Raw genomic sequence first — 27,239 nt, 5'->3', positions numbered from 1 at the left:
AAACTATCAAAGCTCCTCCCAGTGGGCTAAGTTCCATCAGCTTTCAGGTGTGGGGTTTCAGGGCTCCACTGGTGTGGAAGCATTAAAGATCCTTTTTCACCTTTGCTTTCCCTCTGAACCTAAATTGAGGAGGAATGTGAACTGAAGGCAGGGAGCTGAGGTGAGAGGGAAATAGTGGCTGGAGGGTAGGTGATGAAATGAGATGAAAGAAGGAAAAGATGAGTCAATGGCAAGGAAAAAGGCTGACACAGATGAAGTTTCACAACATGACTGAAACAATATAACGGCTTGTTACAGCCGAATGTCAGGGGCTTGGTTTTTTTCTCTACTATTAGTTTTGAGTTTTTAATTCTCAGTTAGTTGTCTTTTCTCCTACCGAGGTTAGAAAAAATCAGTGCAAAGTGCCTAAATCAGCAGGCAGCCAGAAGCAAGGACTAGCCTATATTCCTATGGCAACAGTGGATTGTTAGATTGTCTTAGGTGTCTTGTGAAATATCACTGTAAGAAAGAAGATAAACATGGGGAAAATAAGAAAACATATACAAATTTAAATTTAATGAAGACATATATAGCCTGTGTATATGTTAATGGGGTTATTTAATTGATGGAGAAATGGTGATCCAGAAACCAAAATTTATAGTCCTGAACTTCAAAGAATAGTTTGGTATTCAAAGTGGGAAAGAAGGTAGAAAACAGGGAAAGGGGCAGGGCATTCAGTCAGAATCTTCTTTTATGTGCATTAATGCATTTTATAGATCTAAAGATGAGCAGAAGGACTATTACAACTTAACTGCATAAGGCATGCTTAGTGTCTGATTACACTGACATGGGCAGGATTTCAGGAAAGTTAGACTGAAAATTCCATCTTAGAACTCTAAAGCATCTTTATAATGACACTTTTTAAAGTAGAATTTTTAAAAGGAAAATAGAAGAGGAAATGAATCACATTTAATCCCTGTTTTAAATAGGGAACTATTATTGACTTGTACTAGACACAGAGCGTCTTGTTTCAGTGTTAGTCATAATACTGTTAAAAATGATCTAAAAGGTTTTTGAAGCCACTCCTACTACCTCTTGCTATGATTAATGTAAAGAGACAAAGAGAATACTTATTCTACTTTAAAATGCTGCTTTTGAGACACCTTAAAAGCTAGTGCCATATGTTTATAACTGTAACACGCACTCAATAAAGACAGGAAATATAGTGGTGCAGTCAGTTCTTATCCTATAACAACCATCTCTTGCTGCAGAAGTAAGAGAGCACGTGCTATGGCAGAATAAAGTCTGCAAAGCTTTACAGCTCTTGGACACCTTTTCTTGTAAAAAGTTACATTGTCACTTACAGATGTACCTTTACACTGAAAGTCTGGGCACAAGTGTAATTTCTCTGCCACTTATTAGACTTGTTCAAACTAATGTCCTTTTACACATGGCTTACTGTTCTGAGATCAGAGTCATGCCAATCCACAGGAGGATCTCAGCATGGAATCCATCTTTAATTCAGCCCACATGTTAGGACAGAGAGTGCACTCATGATGCTGTGGTTCAGATTCACATCAGCTCATTCCTCAGGTTATCAGGCCAGAAAATCTACCTGAGGTTCAGTTTTCTTTCTCCATTCTTCAGTCAGCATGACAGCATCCCAAAAACAGTCCAGAGTAGCCATTAGTTAATGGAGCTTACCGAAATGTGCATGCTCTAATATTATTGTCCATTTCAAAAATGAAGTTGGCAACTCCATTAGGACCAGCATCCATCTTTCTTATTATTAATGAGGCAAGAGAAAGCTACTTATGCTATTCAGTCATGGGAACCAAAAAAAAGACACAGTACAGAGAAACTTTACTGAAACTGCAGCTAAAAGGTTCCAGTTACCAGTAGCATTACTAAGTTTTGTTCTTTGCAATATCCAGCCAAGCTTGGTGCTTTGTACACAAACTCTGGTCATTGTGGCTTAAGATGCAAAAGTAAACAAAACTCACTGAGTAATAGTCATTTATGGTTGCATTAAAATTATAAATAAACATAGCTATTTCTAGTTCTACCTATTGTTATTCAGACTACCACTGACTTAAAATCATCACAGACTTCTTATTTTGTGTAGTGTATTGTGAGTACCATGTATGGCAAGCTTTGAGTGTGGGCAAATGAGCTCTGATCTCTCAGCATCTATCCATTTTTTGTTTTAAAATAACATTTAGGTTTTTTAAAACAATATGATGTGGAAAGGAAATTAAAGTCCCAGTTGCTTTTTAATTTGAAATGTGAAGGTGATGGGATCCACAGGAAAAACCCACCTGGAATTCTTCCATCTGGTCCAGTGATGTTGATAATTAAGTCAGCCAGATATTGTGCAGACAAACTGGAAAAAAATCTGTTTCCTTTCATTCTCCCACACTTGCTCTGATATTCAGCACACATACAATGCTTTTTACAGGTACTCCTTCCAGAGCTTTTCCTCCCAAGTCTCATACAAATCTCATGACTTATAAATCCAAAGGAGTTTATCCAAGATAATTTCTTGTTTACTGTCCCTAAGGTTCATCCCCTTGCTTGCACCTGCTGGTTGTAGGGAATGGTTTATGTATTTTTCTATAGATTACTTCCAGAATTTGTTTTTTTCTTTTCAAAACACTCTACAACTGAATCAGTTCTTCCTCATCCATGGATTGAGGATTTTTTTTTAATTTTTCCCTGAATCATGCTAGAAAATCCAAGTCACAGAACAAAGTACATTGTTTTTTTCAAAGAAGACAAAGGGTGGGTGAAAACTGCCTTGCCACTACTCCTTGACTCAGTAAACTAGGACTTTTTACTTGCTCTTTTCAGGGATGTGTGTAGTCTAGATACTCTTGATTTATATATATATATGTGTGTGTGTTTGTTTGGTGGGGTTTTTTGGGGTTTTTTTGTGGGTTTTTTTTGTTTGTTTGTTTGTTTGTTTTGTTGTTTTTTTTGTCTGGATTGTATATTTTATACAGATTTGAGGTGATTTCATTCAAGCTTATGTTTTCCTAGCATGAGAAAGACGTTGTGGAGAATGTGACTGCATTTTTTGTCCTAAAATATTTCCCTTCCCAGGACTGCTTAAATTTAAAAATAAATTTACCTGTCTCCTTTTACTGTCTACCTGAAAGCAACAGGGGTTTGGAAGGCTGCTGGGAAATCATCTTCATGTCTCTCTTTTGCAGAAGTGGCAGTGCACAGAGGATGCTTCTGGCAAACTTCGAATTCACAAGTGCAAGGTGTCGAGCGACATCCTCGCCATCAGAAAGAGAGCTCGCAGCCTCCACTCTCGGGGCTACAGCGGCAAAGACAAAGACTGCAACTGTGGAGACACTGATTACCGGAACAGCAGGACCCAAAGGAAAAATCAAAGACAGTTCCTGAGAAACCCTAACGTGCAAAGTAAGTGTTACTTGATCTCTTGGACTCTGAGGCAGAGAGCAGGGGGAAATGGCAAGCAGAGCATTTTCCTACCAGTATGCTCTTGCTTTCACCTTCGCGTCTAACGAAGTTGTCCAGAATTGGTAGTCAGGTTCTGCATAATTGCCTCTGTAATAAGTACCTAAAGTGGGCCTAAAGCTGGAGAGGGACTTTTTACAAGGGCATTTAGTGACAGGACAAGGGGAAATTGCTTTAAACTTGGACAGAGTAGGTTTGGGTTAAATATTAGGAAGAAATTCAGTATTGTGAGGGTTGTCCAGAGAAGCTGTGGATGCCCCATCCCTGGATGTGTTCAAGACCAGGTTAGGCGGAGCTTTGAGCAACCTGTTCTAGTGGCAAGCGTTCCTTCCCATGGCAGAGGTGCTGGAACTGGGTATTCTTTCAGGTCCTTTCCAACGCAAACCGTTCTGTGATTCTAACAACAGCGATATTTATCCTTTGGATCAGGGTGAGGAGCAGCCTTTAGGCTGCGGTGCGGCGGTGGTGGCGGTGATGCTCTGGTGCCACCTCTCGCACAGCTCACGCACGGCAGCCCGGTGGCCTCCGCGGCGATTCGGGGCCGCTACTTGCCAAGGTGGCCGGGGCAAGCGTTTTGTTGCATGGCCAAGGCTGAACCCACTCGCTGTTTGGTGATGCCCCGCACACATGTGCTCCCCGGGGCGCTGCGGGACTGCTCTCGGACTGAAATTCTGCTCAGCTCTCGCTTCCCTTCTCCCTGCGCTGCGCGTCCGCAGCGGGATCCCCGCAGGGACACGAGTGAGATCACAGTGTCCTCTAGTGGAGCGTGGGCTGAAGGGATTGTACAAGAGGGTTTTAGGACTGTAGCACTTGGGTTTCTTTCTGCTAATGATTTCTACAAAAGAAGCCTATTTCAAGACGCTATTCTTTTAAATGGAGAGCGATTTTTCTCCTCTCTGCCCAGCAATGCAAGTGAATTTCTGTAGCTGTAGCAATAGAAACAGATTTTAGAATTTGTTGAGGAGCAGGCTGTGCTCTCCTGCCGTCTAACTAGAGTACAAAACTGGGGAATGAAGTAAAGATGGGTCTTCAAGCAAGATGTTACTGAAATTGTATGAGAAACACAAAAGTTAGAAGGTGCTGCCCAGATGTCTATGAACTAAGAAAATAATGTCAGTATCATTCAAAATGTTTCCTGACTTAAAGCCCCCCGCACTGTGGATGTGAACAAGAATTCCTGGTATTCTTTATACATTCAACCACAATATTGTCTGTCTTAAGCTGTCTCACTGTTTGGCCTAAATACTGTCTTGATCTAATTTCTTCCATTTGTTTAGCATGACCTAAGAACCTCACAGTGTGTACAGGCAGAGCTCTGCTGAAAAGTCTACATGCCACAGCCTGCCAGGGTGATTCTCAAACTGGGGAATGTTCCCTCAAGTGATATTTTTGTGGGGAGATACTTTCTGTGTACCTTGGAAAGAGGTGCTGCCAAGTCACCAGCAAGGGTTGAAAGGGGTTTGTGACTGGAGCAAGTTACTTGGGGAGAGAAAGTAGGGAAAGGATGGAAAACATCTGAAGGAGGCATTGGAAAATGTTGCTTTGTTATGCTTTAACTCTTTACAGCCTTCTTACATCTCTTCCCTTCTCAGCCTCCTCCAAATCAGCCTTAACACTCCTCTGAGTACAACAGGGAAAGACTCATAATGATGAAATATTTTAAAGGGAATTACTAATTCAGGTTTGTCTTCAGATGACACATGCATGAGATGCCTATATATTCCACCCTTTCAGCCACTTTACTGAGTTTACTGAGCAGTATCATCAGAGGCTGTCAAATGTAAGAAATTGTCCCATCTGACCCTATGAATCTATCTATATAATTTTATTAAAGAATAATATGGTTACAGACCAGAAAGATACTTTGAAACTAGTTTTTCTGTTGATGAAGATGAATGTCCTCATTGCCTTGACTGAGACTTTTTTCACCTGACAGCCGGTGATTGCTGAAAACATTTATGACAGGGTGGTTTGAATGAAAAGTTCAGTGAGGCTCACTATCTTCTCCTTTAAAAGATTCTTGCAGAAAAAATTCAGCCTGAGTCTCTCAAAAACACTAACATAAAAACCTCACTAGAAGTGATGCTGCCTACCAAAGGCCGTACTTATTACATCTTCTGTTTTCTGCTGGATAAATTATTGTTAGGGGACATGGGTGCACTCAGCATAGATGCAACAAATGGAAATGCCCTACAACTGACATTTTACAAGCTTAATTTTGTATGTTTAGAGCTCTCTGTGGGTGGCTTTGCAAGGCATCAATGCTAGACAGAGCATGCTTTGGTGTGGTATTGACTGTCAGTTTTATCATCTTGGTTTGGGTCAAGTGCATTTAGCAAAAGAAGTAAAAAGTGTAAGTAATGTCTTTGAGACTGAGACCAAACAGAGGTTCTCTTGTACATTAAATTTAAGACCCCTCACAAAAGTTAATTGTCTTAGTTAGTCTTACTCATATACACAGTAACTAAAAGAGCTGTAACCCTACTAAGCTCAGAGCTTTCAAGGGGTAAAAGTGGCACAATTAATCTCACTGTAGCTTTGCAATGCAGCAACTCTTTCGTGGTCTATGACTTGCACATGTAAATACAGATGACATATATGTCGAAGTATATGGACATATACACAGGTAGATATATACAGATATTGATATCTGATGGATCCTTACCCTCTAAATTCTTACCTTTAAAAAGGAAAATCTATTAACCTTTTAAAAATTACTTTTTTACTCTAAAATATACCTTAATATGTCACATGCCAATTTACAGGTGGTGACCTTGTTTCACAGTACTGAATGTTTTAATTTTCTAAAGTGGTTTCTAATCCTGTATTCTCTGATTTTTTTTTTTTTTAGTGTCTCTTTCTAGATATCTGATTTCTGAGATACTGTTTTTTATTTGAAGATATAGATGCTAACTGTGGCATAAGGTCAGACTAAAATGAAATGCAAACCTTGAAGCAACCAAAATTTCATGTTACTCATGGAAATGTGGGACACAATGTATCAAAAAGCATTAAATAAATTCTGTAAAGTCACAGAAAAAGTCAACTGGTTTTTTTGAACAGCATTCTTCTCTTTGGAATATATGTTCATGGCATGGACCATGTATATACATATAGATACATATATAGATACATATATATATATATATATATATATATATATATATTTGACCGTGAATGTTTCTTCTGGTTCAGAGTACAAACCTCGATTTGTTCACACTCGCCAAACCCGGTCCTTGTCTGTGGAATTTGAAGGTGAGATATACGACATAAACCTGGAAGAAGAAGAACTGCAGGTGTTGAGGACCAGAAGTATCACCAAGCGTCACAATGTTGGAAATCAGGGGGAAGGAGAGGAAACTGCTCGTGCTGCTCGTGACACAATGCTCGCTGACGGCACTGATGCTATCAGTCAACCCAGCTCTGTCAGAGTGACACACAAGTATGATTGCTTTCTCTATATGGCATTTCTGTTTCTTAAAACCAAATCTTCATATTCTAACTGTACTCTTTCTCCCTCTGTACAGTATTTAGGAACCTGAAACTGACATCATAGATTTTAGATACACCTGAGTTGTGTTTTTTGGGAAGTGGAATAATTTATATTTAGCATGTGTATTTTAAATGGAGGCCTCTGGTTTAGGTTCTGTTTCTAGGGAGGAGTAGGCATCTCCAGAGGGAAATTCATGCCTGGTATCAAAATATGCATTTTATGATGGATTAATCACCCTGTTCAGTTGATGCTTCTGGTGTTTATTATAAAGTCTAGACTACCAATTTATCACAGAGGCCTAAATTTGAGATGACTGAAGTCTCACTCTACATGAAGACAGATTAGGTCAGCTACATTATGTTTCTTAATGCTTCGCTGTTTGCAGCCATTAGCACTAGCTAAGATACATTAAACCTGTTTATTCAAGATACACTAAATCTGAATGAAAAGGCAAACATCTCAAAATAATTTTTAATTTCAACAAGTTAATATGATTTGTTTCAAAATCCAGGAATACGTAGGGTGAAAAAATCTTTGTTTAATCTCTTTTATTATATGTTAAATGTAAGTAGAGTTTATCTCTTTTCTTTTTTTTTTTTTTTTTTCTTTTTAAGAGGACATGAAGGTTAGTTTTGAATAGCAGAAATTATACTTTCTTGCACTGATAATTTCCAGCCATGGAATTATTAGAGCTTTAAATAGTTTTCCGGAAAAAATATGATTTTTCCATAAAGTGTTTTGACCTTTAAAGAACAGCATTGCTTTCATAATTTTTGAGTGAAGAAAAAAACAATATGATAACGTTGGAAGAGATAAGCATCTACATCTTTTTTCTGTTATTCTTCTCAAAAACTAAAAGAAGGGCTCTGATGAAGGAGGACCCAAGAAAAGTTCTGTCTATAAAATTATATTTCTCTAATTAAGGAATTTCTGTTTGTCAGCATGGCAATCCCAGCCTTGTCCCATTGAAATCCTAGCCTGCACTTTGCTGGATTTTCTGCCTCAGTCCATTGCCTCAGTTTTTCTTTTGCTTTTTTTTTTCTTCTTGGCAGAGCTGTTTTTTCAAACACAGTTGTGAATATTTTTGTCATTGCATTGTTTTTTAACTCAAGTGCTCTGTAGACTTTTTGTTTAATGATGTGTTTGAATTCTTTCCTCTAACTTTGATTCTTCTTGGTCTTTATTGATTATATTGATCTTCAGCTCTCTGACTGTATGTTCTCTTCTTGTGTATTTTGAATGCTGGGAAGATGAGCCACATTCATGTGGCAAGAAGAACGTATTTCTCAGCAGCTGGTGGTTAAATAAACAATGGCACATTTGATTAACAAGAGGCTTTTAATTCTGAGCAGATTTTTACTTCAGTTTCAATTTCATTTCTGATTGAATAAGAATGTATTACATTTTTTGCTTAGCAGGCACAGACCATCTGTTATGGATGACAAGTTTTCCAGAGAAAACAGATAAAAACAATTGTTACTATTAAATCAACAGAGGAAGACCTTGTAGCGTTTTTATTTATTTACTAACAGAATATGTTAAAAAATTGATTAGGAATGTTGGAAGAAAGAGTAAAAATGGGTGGGTAACTGAGAAACGAGTGACCTTCATTTTCCTATTTCTTAAACTCACATCCACAGATGTTTTATTCTTCCAAATGACACTATTCACTGTGAGAGGGAGTTGTACCAGTCTGCCAGAGCCTGGAAGGATCACAAGGCTTACATTGATAAGGAGGTAAGAGGTATTTTAAAATCTCGGTGAAGTCTTTACACTGATAGCTTTTCAAAGAATAATTCTGACTCAGAAATATTCTCTTTGCAGATCGAAGCTCTCCAAGACAAAATTAAGAATTTGAGGGAAGTTAGAGGACACCTAAAAAGAAGAAAACCAGACGAATGTGATTGTAGTAAACAGAGGTAAGAGAGGTGGCACTAAATATTGAATGCTACTCTGATTTCTAAGGCTTATGCAATTTCCAGGGATTTTGAGATTGAAAATAAAACCCCAAAGCTTTATTGATATTTATAACCATAATAGACCTCTATTTTAGTTAGATATGAGTAGAAGCTACTGTGAACCACAAGAAGATGAATTTTAACATTTTAAGATTACATATGTTTGTATTCTACTAACATGTTTGAATCCAGCTGTAGTTCTGCTATAACCTAGCATAGTGTCACACAGATATAACTTTCTTAAATTAAGTGAAAATTTTGAGTCTGTATAGTTCCTTAAGAAAATGCCAATGATAGTATATTTCTGTTTTGGTTTTGTGTTGAAAATAGTTTAGTGACTTAATAATTCCTAAAATTTTTCCCTGTAGCTATTACAACAAAGAGAAGGGGGTAAAGGCCCAAGACAAACTCAAGAGCCATCTTCATCCCTTCAAGTAAGGCTGTTATTAACCTCTCACTCTCACAGCTGACTTTTTGGTGGCTGGATAAATGTAGTTTTGGGCATTTGGGGAGTTTTTTTGGTTTGGGTTTTGTTGTGTTTTTTGTGGAGGGAGGTGAGGGGAAGAAAAGGTCATGTGTAGTAAAGCTATCAAAAGAAACATTCAGTAATTTTGGACCAACTTGTGAAAGTTTATGGATAATATTTCTTCAACCTACTGATAGAAAAAGGATGAAAATAGTACTGTCAGAAACTGATTAATATTTTTTGAGAAGATCCAGTAAAACCTAAGTGCAGCAGTGCATCCTTTCTCATGCTTGCTGAAGGGAACACCTTATCTCAACAGCTGGGGAAGCTGAGCTAGAAGGTCCTGTTCTCATCCTTTCACCTTTATAAAATCCAGAAAGATGTAAAAACTGCTAGAGCTGTTGTTAATCAAACAGAGACTGTTCTTAGTCAGCCATGCCCAACTTCTCTGAACAGAGAAGCAGCACAGGAGGTGGATGGCAAACTGCAGCTGTTCAAAGAGAACCGGAGAAGGAAGAAGGAGCGGAAGGGAAAAAGGCGCCAGAAGAAGGGAGATGAGTGTAGCCTTCCCGGGCTGACATGTTTTACCCATGACAACAACCACTGGCAAACAGCACCATTCTGGAACTGTGAGTCTTATGTCAAAATGCAGATGTGATCTACATTATCTTCTGCTGTATTACTGGCTTTCCACTTCATGCAGTCAGGGCATTATTCTGACCTTTAATGCTGTCAAAAACTTCAGCACATAAAAGGTCTACTTTCATTTTAACATTTTTATTTCAAAGTATATAATAAACAACATATCGTGAACAAAATGCAGATACTATCCCTGATGAATTCTTCCCATTATTCCACTTTTTATATCCTAAAATATTTTCAAAATCACAACTGCGTAGCACTTTTGTATATGAATAAAATATTAGAGCTAAAGGTTATTTTAAGTCTCTTTAAACTTGACGGTATACAGATTATTATCCCATTGAGACACACTTAAACTTTTCTCAGGAGTCAGCATTAAAAACCAGTATTTTTCTCATTTGTGATGATGGAGAAAGAAAAGTGACTGAAAACTTTATTTGTAGAAATTTCAAGATCAGGTGGTGATTAAGTTACAACATATTTGACCCCAAGCTGAAAATTTGCTAAGAACAACTTTTCATTTGGAGAAAGAAATTGTCTCCCAGTGATAATCTGTTCTGATTGGACTAGGACTTCTGCTATGCACTTTACATTTTAAGATGTTCCTAAAGTAGTCATATGCATGATATTTGTTTTAAAGACAACAATTACATTAGTTAATTTCTCTTTAACTGTGAGTAACAAAAAGTTATGAAAAGAGTTCTCATATTGCTGTGCATTCTGGCAATGCTCCAGCAACAGTCATGGGTAAAAAAATGTCCTTTTGACACAGTTCACAATTTAAAGAAGATGTATTAATGTATTGTAATACTATTACTATTTTTATTAAGCCTGTTCAAAACATTGACACTGTTCACAGCTAGTCACAGTACCCAAATCTAAATAATCTAAATAAATCTAAATAAAAACCTAAAGCAATGCTAATATTTTATTACTGTGATTAAAGGTACTAGGAGGAGAAATGAGCATATTATTTTTGACTGAAAACTAATAACTTATTTCTATAATTACAGTGGGCTCTTTCTGTGCTTGCACAAGCTCCAACAACAACACTTACTGGTGTTTGCGAACAGTAAATGACACCCACAATTTTCTGTTTTGTGAGTTTGCGACCGGCTTCTTGGAATATTTTGATATGAACACTGATCCCTATCAGGTAAACCCCTTTCCCTGTTACAAAAGTTTCCTTAATTTTTTTTTCCCAGATTTTTCTTATTTTTTGTTAACAAGCATCATTTCCCTTGGTTCCTCTCTTTTTCAGCTGACCAATACAGTTCACACAGTGGAAAGAGGCATTTTGAATCAATTACACATCCAGCTTATGGAACTAAGAAGTTGTCAAGGTTACAAACAGTGCAATCCAAGGCCAAAGGGACTTGAAACAGGTACAAGATAAATAGTAGGGTCTATTTCCATTTTATTAACATTGTTTTCACCTACTTAAATTCTAATTGTATCCATGAAGTGTCACTCTCCTAAGTATTGCTCTGAACAATTTGGAATTTTCCATATACACCAATCCTGCACATCTGCATGACCAAGAGGCTTCTTTGCAAGTCTGCACAGGTTATTCTTGACACATATTGATGGCAAAACCTGTCACTTCATAGAAATGCTGCAGAAGGGATATCGTTATTGGAGCTAATCAATAACAGCTGCATGCAGATCTTCACAGCCATATCTCTTTTCTCTCTTGCAGGGTTTATTTCATTAGTTTTTGCCTCCCAGTATCAGATGAAGTATTAACACCTGTGTTTATTTCAAATGCTGTCTGCCTATGTCAACAACTTCAGATTCCTTATCACAACCAAGATTTAACGTTGTAAACTTCTAATCACCAGTAGTCTCCTTCCTTTTTTAAGAAAGCAACATTTCTTTACAAGAGTCTCTGAGTAAAACAAAACCGGTATTTTTACTTCAAGTCTCTGGAATTCTTTGCTCTTAACTTCGGTTGATTGAACATTGTGATTTATTATTTTTTCACAGGAATGCTCCATTCTGTATAATTTGTGGTGTTGCCTCTTTGTATCTCTTTCTACATCTACAAATGTTTCTCTTTTTTACAATATCTAATTGTTTGGGGGTTTTATTATTTTTGAAAACCTGTGGGTTTTCAGTTCTTTTATGTAAAACTTCCAGGAAATCTTTGTTGGACTGCAGCTCTGTCTTTATTTAACACAGTACGTTTCTTTTTAGGAATTAGATGCTGTGCATGGAAAACTACATTTTGAATGGTTTTACAAGTTCTAAACACTAACAAAAGTTACTCTTGTATTTTCCTATATCAGGAAATAAAGATGGAGGAAGCTATGATCCACACAGGTATCCACACTTTTTTATTCTCCTCAGCAGCTTCTTTCCAAATAATTGCATGTCTCCAGTCCATTTCAACTAATGTCTGTATCCTGCCATGTTGCACACAGCGTAGCTTTTGATGCATGCATTTTCTAACTACCCTACACTGAACTTGGCCATTGTTTTTTAGATCTACCATTCTGCATTTAATGTAGCTCATTGTCGTAGCAAGACCTCATAGAGTTCATATTTCATGCCTGTACTCCTTAGATGTTTGCCCAAGGAAAATTATACAGGAAGAATCACCTCTTTTGGGTTGCTCTTGTGTTATCATGTTGATTTTGAATGGGTCGGAGGTGTTTTTCTGGTTTTATTTAGTAGGTCTTCACAACTGCTTTTTAAATGTAAACTAAGTATGCTTAGAAGGCTTTCTGAAGTACAAAGAACCTAGTCAAACCTATGGAAGCAAAGCAAAATCTTCTCACTGGCTTTTGGAAATGTTGGCAGATACCACTTTAAGCAAAAGCAGTGCTCAATATGAGCGGCCTGTTCTCAGAAGCCAGCAGGAGGATGTTCAATTTAAGTGTGGCAGAAAAATGAAGCTCCTTTGGGCTGGGACCAGATCAGACAAGCGTGAAATAAAATTTCCTAAAAAGGTTGTATTATTTGAACTGAGGAAAGGTACCAGGTGAGGTTTTTTAAACCTAACACTTGAACATGAGGAATACATGACAGACATCTCTTTGAAAGTATATTTTTCTGTTTAAAAGTATACTTATTGTACCTACATGTTTATCATTCAGAGCTCTATGTCTCCTGGTGGAGAAACCAGACCAACATAAAGCAAAACCTGAAGAGCTTAAAAAAACTGCAGGTCTTAAGAGTACTGCCCTTGGTATTCATTGAGCAGTAATTGTTCTCAGGGTAAAAAACAGATTAACATCTGTGGAGTGTCATATTTAGACTGGACTCCTTTTCACAGTTTATCAGTTTTATACATTTTCACCTCTATACACTTTGGAGGAGTAGCTGCTGATACACACTGCTTACTTGAAAAGTAAACAAGGGAGTCCAAGTGGTCTACAAGTCTACATAAAACCTTTTTCACAGAGTCTTCTGAAAAAAACTTTTTCATTAATTTCTAGAAGTCAGAGAACAATTAAGCTAATGTATTTCAATGTATAGATCTGCATCTATAGATTTTCTTTTGCAGATAGTTTTGTATTTTCTCACCTGAGTAGTTTTGGGATCTAGGAAAATGATAAACTTTTTTTTAGTTTGTATCCCACTGTTTGCATTGGTCATTACAGCCTGGTGTGAACTGGTTGCTACAATGATAAAAAGCAATCCCTGTAATTATGCTTTTAAGTCTTTCATTAGAAGCAGTCCTTGCAAGTAAGCATTCCTCATTTTAACTACAGCTCTAACAGAAATAGCATTTTTGAATTGTAGGATTATATGAAATAGTAGAGCACACAGGATATGTTTTTTAATTATATCTTCCTACACTGTTTAGCAACAAAAACATTTTAACTTCTGATACCAAAGAACATACCATAAACATTTTGCTACTGTGATAAACAGCAGTATAATATAACATAAGCAATGTTGTGACATTGCAGACACACAGCTTTTCAATTTACACATTCAACATTTTGGTTCAAGCGCCATCTTGGTAGGATGTTTTTCTCTTCTTAAACAAAACAAAACCAACCAACCAAAACAAAACAAAAATTTACAAATCCCATTTATCAGGAGTCATAACAATGATCTAGTAGAGGATCCTTTTGTTGCTGCCTGGAGAGAACAAATTGAGTGACAATGAAAAGTCATCTGAACTGCTCCTTAGGCTTCCTTCAGATCATGTAGGTTCTTGACTCAGACCTGTTTCCAGTTCAAAATTCCCTGAGTTAGTAAAGCACTGCCTGTGCTGCAGTAAAGCACTGGGCCAACAGGCCCATGTGGAAATAGCCAGAATGATGCTGTGTGCTTTGCACAAAGGGACAGAGAGCTTCAGCAGGGAAGAACTGGCACCACCTCTGCCCTGTGACCCACGTGGTGGGGCTCTGCAGACAAGGGTGATAACAGGATGTGTGAATTGCACATTCCTCTCTCCTCTCCTACTTGTCTGAAGTTTTTCAAAACCACCAAGGATATGATTTTACCTACCTGTCTTTAGTCTCAAAGGAGACATATTCAAATCTCTTATTAGTTTTGAAATAAAACAGGCACAGATGGCATTATAGAGGATGCCAGGGTAGGATAAATGGAGAGTAAAGCTTAACTAAAGCTTGATCTACAAATGAACAAACAACAGAACAACAACCAAAAAAAAAAAAAAAAAAAGAGCAAGTTTTGCTTTGAACTGCTAGCAACATTTTTTTTCTCTTTTGGATCTATGTCATAACTGAGAAATTCCAAAATGTTGATCAAGGAAACTACTGCCATGCTGTTTCTCAAATGAAACTCATCTGCACTTTCCCATTTCATATTTCTTTGTAACAAAATTTCTTACAGGGGAAAAACCTCTTCTTTCCTCTCCTCTTCCCTCTGTTTGCTTTAATTTCAGTGGGAGACTTTTCATGCTTACTGCAAGTTGTGGAATTAAACTGTGAAGTAATTTGCTCAGTCAACCAAAATAGCTCTAGGACCTTGAGACTTTGCTTCCCTGTTTGTTTAACATATATGAATATAAGTTATCTCTGTCTTCAAACAAGCTATTTTCCTCTGTGTGACACAAAGATCATGGAACAATTCCCAGTGCCTTCCCGGCTGTGAAGCTTCTCTGAGACTGCAGAAACAGTGCCACATTTAGAGAGCAAAAAATAGATCCAGAGTAAAGGACCATGTAGCTCTGACTCAGACTTTCAGCTATTTTGTAGGAACACTGCAAACTCCTTGCTGATCTCACTCCTGTGCAGCACAGCCCCATTGCCCTGCTGCTGAGCCTCCTCAGAAGCCCTGTTCTTCTTCACTGCTCCCCAGACTTCCCCACTGCCCAACCTGCCACCCAGCTCAAGCCTCTGTTCCCCTGCTGGGGATGGGCAGCAGAGGCCCTCCTGGCCCCAAATGCACCTTTATAGCTCCTGCTTTGCCCCCCAGTCCCCTGGTCTGTCCCCAAACCTGTTACCAGTCAAACAGCATCTCTCCTGTTCCAGTTCCTGCCATAACACCCACGTGACTGTCCCTGCAACAGTTTGCTTTTCTATACAGGCTCTGACTTGGCAAAGGAAAAAAAAAAAAAAAACACAACAAAACAAACCCTACCAATAAAAATAATAACAGAGAAAATTAAATATTGTTGCATCTGCAGTGTGGTTAATATCTTCAAGGGTTTAGTGACTAAATTCCTTGCAAAAGCAGCCCCCTGCCATGATGTTTTCTAGGGCCCTTTATGCCTCTAAGCACCAGAAGAGTAAATCTTCTTTCTTGAAATCTCTGTGGTATTTAATTATCTTTTGTTTCAGGAAACAAATTATCCATAATGTGACTTACAAAGATGGCTCTCATGTGGCCATGCCATCATTTCATTTCTCTTGTCTGCTTCAGGAAAGAAAGAAGATGCTCTGTCATAGCTGTTCTACCAAATTCAAAAAGCTTTTGTTTCTTCCTGGATCAGGAAGACTTGTCAAATATTTGCAAAAAAAAAGAATTCTAGAATTTGATATTGATATTAATATTGATATTGATATTTGATATTGATAATAAAAAATAAAATACTTAAATTTTATATTGCAAAATATTTCCAACTAAGAGAAAAGGCTCAGGTGTTTTCAGATAAGGAAAGTGGTCTCCTTTTGGTGGAGCAGAGTAAGACCCCACATTGCAAGAAAATATCAAGGTTTTTTTCTGACCGTAATGGTATTTTTCTGACTTTCCATATGATGGACTAAATATTGGAGAAATTCTTTTACTGTGAAATCCCAAGCTAGTAAGAAGCAAAGAATGTAATCTAGGATAGACAAATGTTATATCTTCTGTTCTACTTGAATAAAGAGAATGGGCAACTTAAAATACAAACAAATTAATGGAGATGCCAAGAGCCAAATGTGGGGATGCAGGGCTCAATATAGATGAGGAATTGAGCTCAGTTCACATGGTTGGAATGCAGCCATTTGAACTTCTAAAGTAATTGCTACTAGCCTATTGCCTGTACAATTATCACGAAGAGAATAAATCAGTAAGTTAATTACTAAAGATTGCCTGCAACATCATTTGTAAGGGCAAAATTGTCACTTTTCCTGACAAACGTTTGCATTGCTTGATTTGTCTTTCCTTGCAGACCACCTTGTTGATAAAATCTCTCCAGTGAATTCAGTCTGCCCAGTGAATTCAATAAAATGTTGCTGTCCAGTGTTACTTTTCAGTATAAAACAGAGTTCACATCACAGGTGATAATCTGAGTCACTATAGTTACTGTAGCAAATTTTAAAATATTTTGGAAATGGGTTTCTTTTGTGTCTTTGCATTTTCTGGCTGTGATCAATAAAAAAATGCAGTTCTGTTGTTGCTTATAGACCCATATCTATACACTTTATTCAGACTTATAATTTGAGAAGACTGCTAGATATTTTCTTTGAAAGCTTTTTTTTTAAAAATAAAACCTTAGGAAGATTCTCTGTGTATATTTAAACACTATTTTACACAGTGGTGCAGTCCTATAAATTAATTCACACCAATTTTTTACAGCTTTCTTTTCCCCTAATTGCTCCATGTAAACTAAAATGAATGGTTATGAAATAGATTAAAACCCCCTTTGGCTAACATTTACTAAACAAAATGTGTCTAGTTAGTTTATAGACCATATTTTTAAGCTATCCAGAAACAAAATTCATGTGGGCATTGAAGTTCACCAATGGCTTTCAGCGTTAGTCCCCTCTTTTATACTTAACCATTGTTTGGTTATTGCATGTTTTGCTGGAGTGCTCAAGAAAGGCAAATGGATTATTTGTGTATTGAAACATTTTTCCTGCCTTGAAATATCAGAGGAAGGACTTATCTCTGAATGTCATCACAAAGCCCCATTCGACCAGATTTTGCTCTTTTTTTACTCAGCCCAGGGACGTAGCAGGAGACAGGGAGTTCTTGCTGTGTGTTTAGCAGGGGCTGTGAACATACCCAAGCACAGAATCATTCTTCTGATGACAGAAGAGGTGGAGTGTCTTACACTTTGAGCTACCTACTTTATGAACAGTGGTGCTTTCAAGCCAGTTGAAGTAGAAACACACATGGAAGCTTTGCTTGCACCTTTAATAGTGTTCACCAGTAGGCTTTATTCTTTCTCTCAACAGAGGACAATTATGGGATGGATGGGAAGGCTAAGCTGCCCATTTTCACTGGCGACATTGACTGGCAAGGACTGGAAGACTTGTACAGTGTGAATGAAAGTGTATATGAATACAGACACAACTTTAGACTTAGTCTGGCTGACTGGACTAATTACTTGAAGGATGTAGATAGAATGTTTGCACTGCTGAACAGTTACTACCAGCAAAATAAACCAGACAAGGACAACACTGGTCAGAGCAATGGGGACAGGGACGAATCATCCACGCCATTCACCTTGGTGGAAATGACTTCTGCTGAAGAGTCCAGCGGCCTGACTGCAGAAGAGTTGCAGCTTATTGTGCCAACAGACTTTGCAGCCCTTGCTTTGAGCACGGTGAATTTAAGTCAGGAGAGGAAACTTGAATTAAACAATGATATTCCTGAGAAAAGTAGTTTGAATGATGCACACTGGAGAAATAGTCATCCAGCTGAAAAATGGATGGAGGATAAAGAATCGGATCGTTTTGATATGGATTTCAGTGGAAACGGTTTGATAGAGTTGGAGTCCCGGCATAGCTTCATGCTACAGCCCATCAGCATTCCTCAAAAAGACATTCATCAGGATAGTGACACTGTGGAAGATATATTTGAAGACCAAATGTATCTTCCCATGAGGTCTGATGAACCCTTCATTCGTCAGACCGTAAACATATCCATTAGGGATTCACCTGCCAGTACCCAGGAAGAAGGAACTTTCTTTAAAAAAGCCAAACAGAGTCTTGGAGGAGAAAGTTCACAAATCCTAAATGCAGAAGGCAGTGCCTCAGCTCCACTCTCCTTGGATTAGATCAAATTGTAAACCATTAAATAAGTTCTCCTTTTTCTTATTAGCAAACTAATAAATCAAGACAACTGACATTCCATGTTTATTGTAGATACATTTTGCAGCTAAATTGAGCCCAGTTCAGTATTTGTCTCTGTGCATTTTTTTTTCACATGCACATACTTTGACTGTAATTCTTCACACTGGGAAGCAAGATTTCCAGTTTTCCATTAAAAGAAACAGTGTCAGTTTTCAAATGCAGTAGCACATTCTCTGAAAGCTAAAAATAATTTCTTCCAAAAGGATGTTCAAGTCACTTTCTCTATTTCCAAATGGTCCCACCATAACTGAATGTTTCAGTTCACCCAGTATGCCTGCATAATGTATTTTTCATCAATTATTTTAACCACTGGCAATTCTTAACGCCATGCTTTCAAGTAAAATGCACTTTGAAAATCTGTATGCCATACCATTTATGCTTCTAATACCTTACAGGTTCTTAGTTTGCTCACTGTCTTATGAAATTGTGAAACCAATAAACAGACTGACCTGAAAGAGGTAAACACCATGGATTGTGGAAACAGACTCTTCAAATATTATCTTAGCAAAAATATTGCATGATTTTGTTACTTTATTAAATTTAATCTCAGAAAGGTATGGCTAATAATTGTTAACTGTAGAAGGATTTGTTTAAATTGGATTGTTTCCTTATATGTTGATATTGTCAGTATTAAAATTCCATTAATTTTTCTGACTTTTTTTTTCTGATACTGGTAGAAAGGTTTGCATCAGTACTTAAATGTTTTTGTTGCCCCATCTGATTTTTGTTATTCTGAGCAATATCTTGAAAGCATTATTATAATTTTGAGTCATAAATTCCTTTTCTGTTTTGAAAAGGCATTAAAGGGAATGATAAAATCATGTTAGGTTTCCAATATTTTAGACAAAAAAGGCACATGAGAGTAAAAAATAGTACTTCAGTAATAGTTTTTGTTGTTGTATTCTATTTTTTCTCTTGATTTTTACCAAACATTAAATCATATGAAGTATAATACAAAAATTACTTCTAAAATCTGTATTAGTCAAAGCTTAATATTTTCCCTCGCTTTTTTATAAATTTTTAAATAATTATCACAACAGCAACAAAAGAGAATTACCTCCAACAGACGTAATTCCACAGTGTCCAACTCACGGGTGTGTTTCCTACCTGTTACATGTTATTTAGTGTAGTGAATATTTTTTGGCTATTGCAAGCCCTGCAGGTTAAACTTACATTCATTACATTGTATTTTAAGTTGAAACTTTTTAAAAAGGAGATTCTTTTAGTAGGATTTTAATAATTTTAAGAAGCAGTCTTTTTGATGGACTCTGTAAATATGTTAAAATTACTAGTTCTTTATCTGATGTATGTGTCATGGGCTGATTGATAGAAACAAATATTTATGGTCATGAATGATGCTATTTGTACATAGGTTTCAAGTTACTAGGATACAAACTGTGTTTTTAAATCTTGTATAATATTTCTGTGATACTTTTATAGTACAATTCTGGCTTCGGGAAAGTCTAGAAGCAATATTTCTTGAAATAAAAAGTGTTTTACTTTACCTGCTTCAAAGAAGTCCACATGATGCAGTTTTCCTCCTGAATAAGGTTCATTTCAAAAATATGTTAACAGTTTCAGCTTTAAGAATCCATCTACATTAAAAGCGACATGTAAAAAATAACACACAACATTCTTTTAGGTATAAATTATTCCTGGAAATGTGAGTAATGTATATTTTTTGTTTAAGACATCCTGTGACTTTAATTTTTTTAAATTCCAAATTCATCCGGTCCTTTCTTCCTTGAACTCCATGCACCGAGCTGCACAACCAGCAGTTCCCAGGAGTAATGAAATGTTTCATGAAGCCGTATCTTGCTCTGCTGTTTTCTCTCCTCCCTGCACAGCTCTCCCTGTGACAGCACATTACTGCAGACCAGACATGCAGTGCTTACTAAGAGTGAACCACAGATCCCTAGTCAGGACTTGTGTCTGCTTGTACAAGAGTCAGCACAAAAAGGAACTTAGCTTTCAAAGTATACTCTCTCTTACATGAACTCTATGTTTGTTCAATGGCCTGTGAATAAGAGTACTTCATACCTAATCTCAGCCTCTGAATCTGTACTTCTTGAACTCTTCTTTCTTTTACATGGTCCTGGGACTCTGATGCTCCTGCAGACATGAAGTTACAGGTGATGTTTGCGGGGATCAGGAAAGTGGATGAATCCAAGTGCTCAAAAAGCAGTCACTGCAGTGTCAGGTAGAGCCCTGGGAGAAGTCTGCCCTGAAAGCACAGTAGTAAGCACAGGATGTATCTCAAAGCAGGGTGCAGAGCAGGCTGAGCCAGTGAGTTTGGGAGGACTTGAAGGACAAAGGCAAATTGAAGCAAGGTCCCACACAACCAGCTCTTGTACTTCTGAGCAGGGAATTATCCAGTGCCAACAATGTGCCCTACATTCTTTGGAAGTACAGTTCTTTGAAAGAACCAAGCAAGGTACTTTCTCTCTTAATGCTGGGGCAGAGATAGAGAAGGGAATTGTGCAACAGTGTGGTCCATCGATTCACCCCTCTTGTCCTTCCTCCTTACCTGAGAGCTTAAAGTACTCATTCAGGAAATGGAAGAAAGAGCATCTTATTAGTTTGAAAGTTGTCTACCTTCCTTTGTCTAGGACAGTACTCTGTCATCTAAACTATCAGCTAAACACTGCTCTACCTTCTAAACCAGGTGGGAGACATTTTAACAGGTTTCTTATAGGAGTGTGGAGGAAAGAAACTATAAAGGACACTGATTTTGTAGGCAAGAGGTACAGACAGCAATGAGCTCTGATCCTTGCTGTCTTGGAAACATGCAGCAAATACAAAACTAAACCAAGTTAGAGGCAAAAATCTCTCGTATTTCTAAGTATGCAGCCTAAGCAGTGTGTTGCTGTCCCAATTTTTGTATTTCTTTTTGCACAGTACTTCTTGTCCCATAGCTGAGGCAGTCAAGTCCATGAGCAGTGCATGGTGGGATTGTCAGGAAGCTTTTACAGGCAGTTGCAGGCTCAGGAACGATGCAAGTGCCTAAATCTGGCAAGTGCTCCTCACATGGGGGAGGGCCAAGAGGATGACCTTTGTAGCTTTTTGTGACCTGCAGAGCAGTAGAGATGTGTCTATTCTGAAAGGCAGGACATAGTTCATGACTTTCTGAAGGGCCCCTGGAGATGGGCAGAAGAACTTTAAATCTCGCACATCTTTGGGAGGTAGCAGTGTTATGCAAAAAGTTTCATCTGGAATTTAAGGTAAGGCAGCCATATTAACCTCACGTCCTTGGACAGTGTGAAACACTTTCTGAGACTGCCTAGCAACTGAAAGCCCTGCAAAAGAGCAAAGATGTGTAGTGCTTCAGTTCCAGAACTAGACATAGAATCACAAAGTGGCTTGGGTCAGAAGTGGCTTTAAAAATCAAAAAAAGAACCCAAGAACCCACAAAGAAAGAAGCAAACATTCAGATCAGAGCATTATTCTGGAGTTCAGCCACCCGTAGGTTTTTGTGACAGTTGAGGGAAGGTACTTTAGAGTGCAGGTCTGAGCACAAACCACCACCACTCTCCCAGCCAAAATCCCTTGAGATGCTTGCAGCTCTCTACACTGAAGTCACACAAGCACAGTCAGAAAGGATCTGTGTAAAACAGTCAGGGCTGAGAACCCAAGAGGTGCAACAGCCTTGTCCAAGGAAGATCTGCCCAGGACCAGACTTGAGCCCTGAGCAGCCGTGGGTGCCTGGGTACGTGTGATGTTGTAAGAAACTTCTTCCTTTAGTTTCAGCAAAACTCAATCCTGTTGGTGTGGTCTGACATCATTTTTCAGAGAGAACCGATGTGCAGTAAATAGGGTACAAGCCAGAGAGTCATTTCAGAAATGATGAGTCGCACCTGAGGGGATTCAGTGCCAGCCTGAGCTGCCTGGGACTGCCTGGAGTGTGTCACAGCCGCTCGGGCAGCAGGTGTCGGTGCAGAGCCACGCCACAAGCGCCTCTCCTTGAGCCTGCGCCTCTCCTTGAGCCTGCGCCCCTCCTGCGCTGCCCGCGCTGCCGCACCCATTCCGGCTTCACCGGCAGCGGCACCCGGGATGTGCTACAAATCTAATTTCATCCACTTTCCTTGGTTTAACCGCTCTGGTCTTGGACACTGGTAATGTGCAAGGGATCTGAAAGATGACTTGTTGTGTGGTTATATGTATTGGAAATGAAAACATGCAAGTCTTACTTTGAAATCAGAGAGGATCTGGACCCAGTCAACACACATGATATGCTATTTTTTATTTCCAAGTATCAAGTATTCAAGTGTTTGTTTTGTAAACACATGTTTACAACAGATGCTGACAGTAGGTTTCATTAAATCATGGGTTATATAACTTTAAAATTACTCTAAGCTCTGATGAGAAATAAATATAAATTAAAAAAAAAAAAAAGAAAAAGGAAAAACCAAAACCATACAGGAGCCTAAAGTATGCAAAAATACCCAGCATAAACCAATTCTCTTTTTACCACAGCACAGCACCCACACACTCATACCATCAGACATACTCTACAAATTTCCTTAATACTCTACACATTTGCTCAATAATGATTTTTTTAAAAACTAAACAGTTACAGGCAGTGTGCCCACTCCATGCTCCTACAATGCTACCAAGACTGTTGCTGTTCTGCACAAATCGTTTGGTAGAGGCATGTACTGCAGCCAGGAGCCAAACTCCCATGTGCTCAGCTGGTGAAAAGAGCAGGTTTTCTTCCAGGAAAGCCTCCACTCAACTGTGGATCTCACTGACAGAAAATTTTCCATTTTTTTACTGAAACTCAGCTTTGGATCATTTTGTACATTTTTTTTTGTTTTGTTTGGAAATTTCCCTCCAGGTTTTCAAATATGGAATTTGCTACAGAAGCAAATTTTCTGGCCTGTCGGTCAGAAGTGTGATTAGTGCTATTAGTGCTTTCAGTACTATTTGGAATACAGACACCTGCCCTGCATGAGCAGCCCAGGCACAATAAGACAAAAAATTATGGTTCAGAATTCAAAAGGGAAATTTTTTCTTCAAGATTTTAAAACCAAACGTCCCTCTTGTAAATCATAGCTCACTTTAAAGTCAACCAGATTTGGCCTTTTTCCATTTCTAGAGATAGAATTTGCTCTTATTCTACCCCTCTCTTCCTGGTATTCCATGAAAGAACATTCATATTTCAGATTTCAATCCTCATTTTAATTCAAATGCTTGCTAATATTGCTTGGTTAAGTGGTTCCAGAATTTAGCCCAGTGTTTCTTATCATTACTACAGAATTTATTTTTAGCCCCTGCTTAAGCAAAGCAACTAAATAAAGTAACATGCTACATCAGGCTGAATACATTCTACGCACATGAGACTTCTGTGGTCTGTGTAGCTTTTACTTTACCTAATAGTGCTGGGCCAAATCCTACACAGACTCCTGAAATTACTTACCCACAGGACAGCTAGGTAGGAATTGGCCCACCAGGAATTCCAAACACTGTCTTTGTTGGAGCAGTCCAGACTTTAGGAACAGAAACACATGCAGTTGCATCACTGACATGCCTTGAATATGTTATTTAAGTGATAGTAAATATATCATTAAATACTTCTGTACCTATTAGCACCACAGTGTTGTTTAGTCTATTGTCCAGAGATTATCAAGCTGTCTCACCCTTCCTCAAGGTGAAAACATTTTGGATGCTTTTTGTAGCCCTTCATTAATTCCAAAGCATTTCACCTATTCTATATAATGAACAAAACATGTTACAGGATAACATTGTGACAACTGGTTTGAGATTGAAAACAAATTTATAAATACAATACACACAATGGATAATGCAATAATTAAAAGAGTAGAATGGAACCTGGATGAATAAGCACCTATTCTGTAACACTTGAAGTCAAGAAAACTTTGGAGCAACTTTGACATTGCAAAGCTACCTCTGTGTTTAACAGGCTGTATTAACAAAAAAGATAGCTGAGCTGAAGGACTGGAGGGGCAACTGCTAAAATTATTAACTGCAGTTTAATGCAATGAATATGGCCACAGGACATGGGTAGTGCTAACTTTCCTCCTTAATGTACGCAATAAATTATGAGGAAAATATAGGAAAAATTTCCTTCCTGAGGATCAGGTAGGCTTTCAGACCTTTGTCCACAAAGTAGCATGTATTAGTGATATTCAGTGTAAAGGAGACTAATCATATGAATCTGGCCATATCCTGTCCTCACACTGAAGGCTCCACATCTCTACTCTGTGACAATTTTTACATGCAATCTTGTTTAATTATTTGTCAAACAAGATGTTAAAAGAAAAAATAAGAAAGCTGTAATTCCCTACCAAAGAATATATCTACCACCATGATGTTGACTGCCTATTTTCTAAGCACTCTGAAGTGATGAAAATGTCCAAATAATCAAGTCCAGTATGTGAAGAACCTGAAATGTGTTGATTACAGGTTTAATTTATAAGTAGCAAACACTGTCCATAGCAATGATGATGCAGGCTGCAGTCCTGGTAAATCTCTATTACCAGGTGTTTTAAGCCCCTGGAAAGCAACCACAGCTGGATGGCTTCAGGTGGGGGAACCCAGATTCTGAAGCATGCAGCATGGCATGTCCTGAGCCATTGTAAAAGACACATTATTGAGAAAACAGAAAAAGATAAACTTGTTTAGGAAGTTTTTTGTCTTCAATCTCCAAAAATAGTAGTAACAACCAGTGAACAGAGTATAAAAGCTAAACAAGCTTGATACTCCCTACTTCACACACACTTGCTAAAGCACCAGCTTGTTAACTTCCAACACTAGGTATGGTCTAGTTCTTCAGCCTCAACATTGGACTAGTGAAGCCAAGAATCTGGCTCCAAAATAGCAGTAAGACACTTTGGACCTATTCATCATCAATTTTATGTCAATATAACAACATGAAGAGCTGTGGTATCACATGCACAGAAAAGTGTAGTAAGGCAGCAATTATTCAGGCATTTTGGGGGAAAACCTGCAAGAACAGTGCAGAAGGTGCTGACCCCTGTCCCAAACATGCTCTCTGAAGTTCCACTGAGCAGGCAATGCTCTGCTCCGTTTGTGCAGGATACTGACAATTTGTCATCTGAAATTCTAGGTTCAAAATCTGTGAAAGGGCACAATTCTAGTCTACAGCATTACTTGAGCAATTTCATTGGCTCTAAGGTCAGAAGGATGCCTTTATTTAACCTATCTCCCCATGTAACACATAGGTTTTCAGACAAAAATTCATAAAATAAGTGAATGGCAGGAAGAGCGAGAATGTATCTTAGCCCATTCTCACAAAATATTTTGAATTCGAATTCTATTTGAAAATAATGGCCTTCCTCAATTGCTGGATATGTAAGTAGCCACACCTGAATGCCACAGAAGAATACTCAAGTGCTACTTTGTGCTATTCTGGTTACAATTATCATTGAACCCATGGGGAAAATGCTCAGCATAGAAATATTCTTTGGATAAAGGAATTTCTTTTTGAATGCAGACAGGATTCAGTCCCATAGTTACATATGTGCATTATTTTCAAGTTCATTATTTAAATATATAAATTTACCCACATATTTAAGTGTTCTGCTGGATCAGAGCCATAATGAATGAATAGCTAATACTACAGATTAATAATCAATATTAAAAAACCCATATTTTTGAAAACACTATATTAATTTAGGACCTTTCAAATGTACATTTCTAACACTTAGTAGGAGATTTGTACCTCCACTTACATAACAGTAAGTTCTGAAGAACTGCATCTTACTATATGTACTTTTAAAGATATATAGGCTGGCCAAAGAACTGAAAGTTTCTGAATAAACACAAACTGCACCATAATATTCAAAGGTTCTTGCAGCTGCTCACACTGTACTGAAAGGCTATAAAATATCATTGGTTCTAAATTATACTGTATTTTATCCAGTATGCTCAAGGGGAAGAAGGGAGACCAAAACCAGGGGGCTGCCTTTGACTAAAACTGGAAACACGGATACTCCCACTCTCTAGATTACTCCAGTTCTGCGAAGATCTACAAATTACCTCCTGAGGGTGCTGAATTCATAAGCACCTAAGGCCATGGCTGAAGTTTTCTCCTTTTTGAGGAAACAAGGGTGAATGGGAGCTAAGCAGGGACAATTAACCTGTTCACTCAAGTCCACGTATTGGGTTACTCCACTTCTCATGTTCCTCACTCTAAATCAGGACTAAGTGGTGGAAGGGGGATTTAGTCTGTCCCTATGATGGCATGGTGGCAATTTGCCCATCACCAGATGTTGCTCCGTATTATCACTGGCTGGTAAGCTGCAGGCAGGTGACTTGGGTTTGCTACCAATAGCAGCCTGTGGTGAGCAGGACACCTGTTTCACTTTTTCTTGTATTCACTGCCAGCAAACAGTGTTTTGTGTTCAGGGACAGAGAGGGAAGGTGGTAAAAATTACAGCTTAATGGAATTTTATGTTCTATGGTGAGAAGATGTCACAGTAGGAAGACAGCATGGGCCCCTTCACTAGATGACAGACAAAGTTCTTTTTAGTTCCTGTGAAGTCGGTTTAGCACCATGTGTTGACCACGACTACTGCTTGGAGTGCTCTCAATGTCTGGAGATGCTGCTTCCTCCAGCAGTGACAGCCTCAGAACACAGTGTTTGGTCAGCAGGTCTCAGTCCATATACTGGTAAATGACAATGCTGGAATTGACATTTCTAGGAAGTGAATGTGTTTCCCCTGCATACGTTTCTTCAAAAACTGGCC

The 27,239-nt window shown here is 38.2% G+C and overlaps 1 protein-coding gene across 4 annotated transcripts in view; it reads left to right on the top strand.

Moving 5' to 3' along the window:
• SULF1 (sulfatase 1) overlaps nucleotides 1-20,014 on the top strand; it is a 63,766-nt gene extending 43,752 nt beyond the window's left edge. For 2 of the 4 annotated variants that reach the window (XM_068187038.1, XM_068187047.1), the window contains 9 exons: nucleotides 3,192-3,408; nucleotides 6,661-6,907; nucleotides 8,599-8,695; nucleotides 8,783-8,877; nucleotides 9,285-9,350; nucleotides 9,839-10,011; nucleotides 11,038-11,180; nucleotides 11,286-11,409; nucleotides 17,611-20,014. In XM_068187038.1, coding sequence (XP_068043139.1) covers nucleotides 3,192-3,408; nucleotides 6,661-6,907; nucleotides 8,599-8,695; nucleotides 8,783-8,877; nucleotides 9,285-9,350; nucleotides 9,839-10,011; nucleotides 11,038-11,180; nucleotides 11,286-11,409; nucleotides 17,611-18,434 — 1,986 coding nt within the window. In that variant the 3' untranslated portion in view covers nucleotides 18,435-20,014. Of the gene's footprint in view, nucleotides 1-3,191; nucleotides 3,409-6,660; nucleotides 6,908-8,598; nucleotides 8,696-8,782; nucleotides 8,878-9,284; nucleotides 9,351-9,838; nucleotides 10,012-11,037; nucleotides 11,181-11,285; nucleotides 11,410-12,312; nucleotides 12,843-17,610 lie in introns of those variants that run through there. The other 2 variants (XM_068187061.1, XM_068187057.1) reach the window with 2 other exon arrangements.
• The last annotated feature ends 7,225 nt before the right edge of the window (nucleotides 20,015-27,239 follow it).

This window comes from Anomalospiza imberbis, chromosome 1 (genome assembly GCF_031753505.1).
Source record: "Anomalospiza imberbis isolate Cuckoo-Finch-1a 21T00152 chromosome 1, ASM3175350v1, whole genome shotgun sequence".
NCBI lineage: Eukaryota > Metazoa > Chordata > Aves > Passeriformes > Viduidae > Anomalospiza > Anomalospiza imberbis.
This window is presented reverse-complemented; position numbering and strand designations above follow the sequence as displayed.